This window comes from Penaeus japonicus, unplaced genomic scaffold (genome assembly GCF_977035675.1).
Source record: "Penaeus japonicus unplaced genomic scaffold, GWHDUDI00000001_assembly GWHDUDI00000030, whole genome shotgun sequence".
NCBI lineage: Eukaryota > Metazoa > Arthropoda > Malacostraca > Decapoda > Penaeidae > Penaeus > Penaeus japonicus.
The window spans coordinates 36,381,289-36,383,788 of record NW_028234432.1 but is presented as its reverse complement, the minus strand read 5'-3'; the positions used below and the strand labels follow the sequence as shown (position 1 = coordinate 36,383,788).

General features: G+C 37.0%; 1 protein-coding gene across 5 annotated transcripts in view; it reads left to right on the top strand.

The window, feature by feature from the left end:
- The window catches only part of LOC122242750 (uncharacterized), an 11,812-nt gene that overhangs the window by 9,289 nt on the left and 23 nt on the right, over window positions 1–2,500 (top strand). For all 5 annotated transcript variants that reach the window (XM_043000131.2, XM_043000128.2, XM_043000129.2 and 2 more), the window contains one exon: window positions 1–2,500. This exon is cut by the window's left edge and continues 379 nt beyond it; it is cut by the window's right edge and continues 23 nt beyond it. In XM_043000131.2, the coding sequence (XP_042856065.1) occupies window positions 1–1,586 (1,586 nt within the window). In that variant the 3' untranslated portion in view covers window positions 1,587–2,500.

Sequence of the window (2,500 nt, the reverse complement as noted above, 5' to 3'; positions counted from 1 at the left end):
AAGAGCTGGACATGTATTTTGAACTGGAGGAGATCAAGTTGGAATTCATAACAAACACAGTAGACTTTTCTGGTGAAAAATGTATGCCAACGGTAGAGGACTGTCACAGATTGATTGAGCAAACAAGTGAATTGATCGATATCTTTCTCTCCTGTGGTAGCGATCCCAACGTAATTACAACGTTTGCTCACAAAACTCTTTTTCACTGGGTAACGGAACATGAGGACATAGAGCTCTCTAAACGTTTCCTTGATACCTGCAGGGTCAACCTCAACCTATGTGATGTACATGGGAACTCACCGTTAATGGATGCAATACTGAGAAATGACCCTCAAAATTCCCTCACTCTGTATGAAGCAATGTGTGATACAGTAGAGTATATAGATGTAAATACACACAACTGCTGTGGGGAGACGGCTCTCTTCAGAGCAGTCTTCGTTGGAGCGGTAGATGTCGCCTCTAAGTTGTGCGAGAATGGTGCTCAAATAGAAAGTAATGTTTTTTTGTCTCAGGTTCCTATATCCTATCCAGCTGAGTGCGACCTTTGTGCTGGGTCCCTAATGCGCCTGGTCCCTAATCTGATGACCCCACTTTTAGCTCCCCTTTTGGCAGATGCTCCTACTAGACTAAGATACATTCATGTTCCAACACATGATTCTGGAACAAAGGTAATTCGTCCTCATAAACACTTGACTGACAAAATAATAGTGTCTTCCATTTCTCCTTTAATTGATCTTGGTTGTCTAAGTCACCAGCATGTTGCTACTGAACTGTGTTCCTTACTTACTATGAGTAATTTTAAGCACTTGAGAGATGGCAGAATTCAGATGACAGACTTGTTAACTCTGATGTTTGGGCAGATAACAGCAGGGCTTCGACAGTTGTGTGTAAGGGCCATTTTTGATCATGTGTTCATGGTCTCCCAGCTCCCACAAAAAAAGTGGCCAGAGCTAATTCCACATGATCTTTGTATCAAAGACTGCAAAGGAGCTTTGATTGAATCATATATGGCTGAGTTAGTGGACTTACTGAGCCTCCCTCAATCCTTCAAAATCTTCTTTGAGATTGAAGCTGCAAAGTACCAGATGTGCAAACTGATCATGGGTTTGCAGAGTGTCGATTGTGATCAGGCGTGTTCTGACTCCGAGGACTCCATGTTTGATGAGGACGAGGAAGAGGACGAGTCCTTTGACACCTCTGAGGTTTCCTCAGACTATGCGGACTCACTCCTGTTCTTCTCCTCAGATATGCTTAGTGAAGAGTCTTTGGAAGAGGAAGAAGACCTCTCAGATGAAGAGGATTTCTCTGGGAGTGAAGACGAGGAGGAAAAGATCAACATCGAACCTGGGGAGATGAATGGTCAGGTTCACGAAAGGAGGAAAATCAGCTGCAATTATGAAACCTTAAGTTCGGGGTCTGAAAACATAGGGGAGTCTTTGTGCGAGGAAGCAGTGGAGGTTCCTCCACAGCAGCCAGTAGAAGTCCAAGAGAATAATTACCAAATATTTAACGGTGAATGCGTTACTTCAAGTGGATCAGCTGAAGACTTTAGTGCGAGTGAGCCACTGTCAGATTCTTCATGGTAAATCTTCTTGCATGAGTATAACTAGAGATGGCACTAATTTGCTTTTACACAGTTGATTATCTTTAGTATGACATTCCTTCCTCAAATTTCTTGGAATTTGTATTAGGCTCATTAGACCTGCTTTTTAAAGATTTAGATATGATCGGTTTAGAAATTAGGCGAGTGGTTTATTATTTATATTCTGTATGAAATGATAAAATCCGTTTTGTGTACTTCAGTGTACAAAATTGAACAAGGAAAAAATATTAAATTGATTTCTTAAATGTACAGTAAATATATATATATTTTTGTGTATGTGCAAATTTCTCAGGTCATATTATGATACACTATATGTTAAGGATAACATCAGTGAAGAATATTGAAGAAAATTGCAGTATGGAAGGCATTATTATATGAATTTACTCTAAGAAAAGAAGTTTTGCTGTTATGGTGTATAGTGAAAGATTGAGCATAATGCATGAATGAAAATATATTTCTGTTATGTATGCTAAGTGTTTTTTGTATAGTGTTTAGATTACTATAAGTTACTGATAGATTCATTCAGTAAGAGTTTGTAATTCTGAAATGTTTTATTTTTTTATGAACTTTATGAGCTTTAAAGAAAACATGTAATGAAAAATTAGATATGTGTTGTATATTGAAAATATATTTCAGATTTATTGTTTTCCTGAATATATTTTAATATTTTTTTGGATTATTGTATTGTATCTCCATAATGCAGTATTATATGTCCAGTTACTTGCTCCAACTATTCCATTTATTGTTACAGGTTATGAAGTTGAAGCAGATAAGCAAAATTTAGATATACAGAATTTAATTCTGTTATGTAGCTTTAAAGTGAACAGAAATTTGATTTTGATATATAAATGATTGTGTGAATAGAAGATGGATTTAACATGTATTTACTTTTCTTAT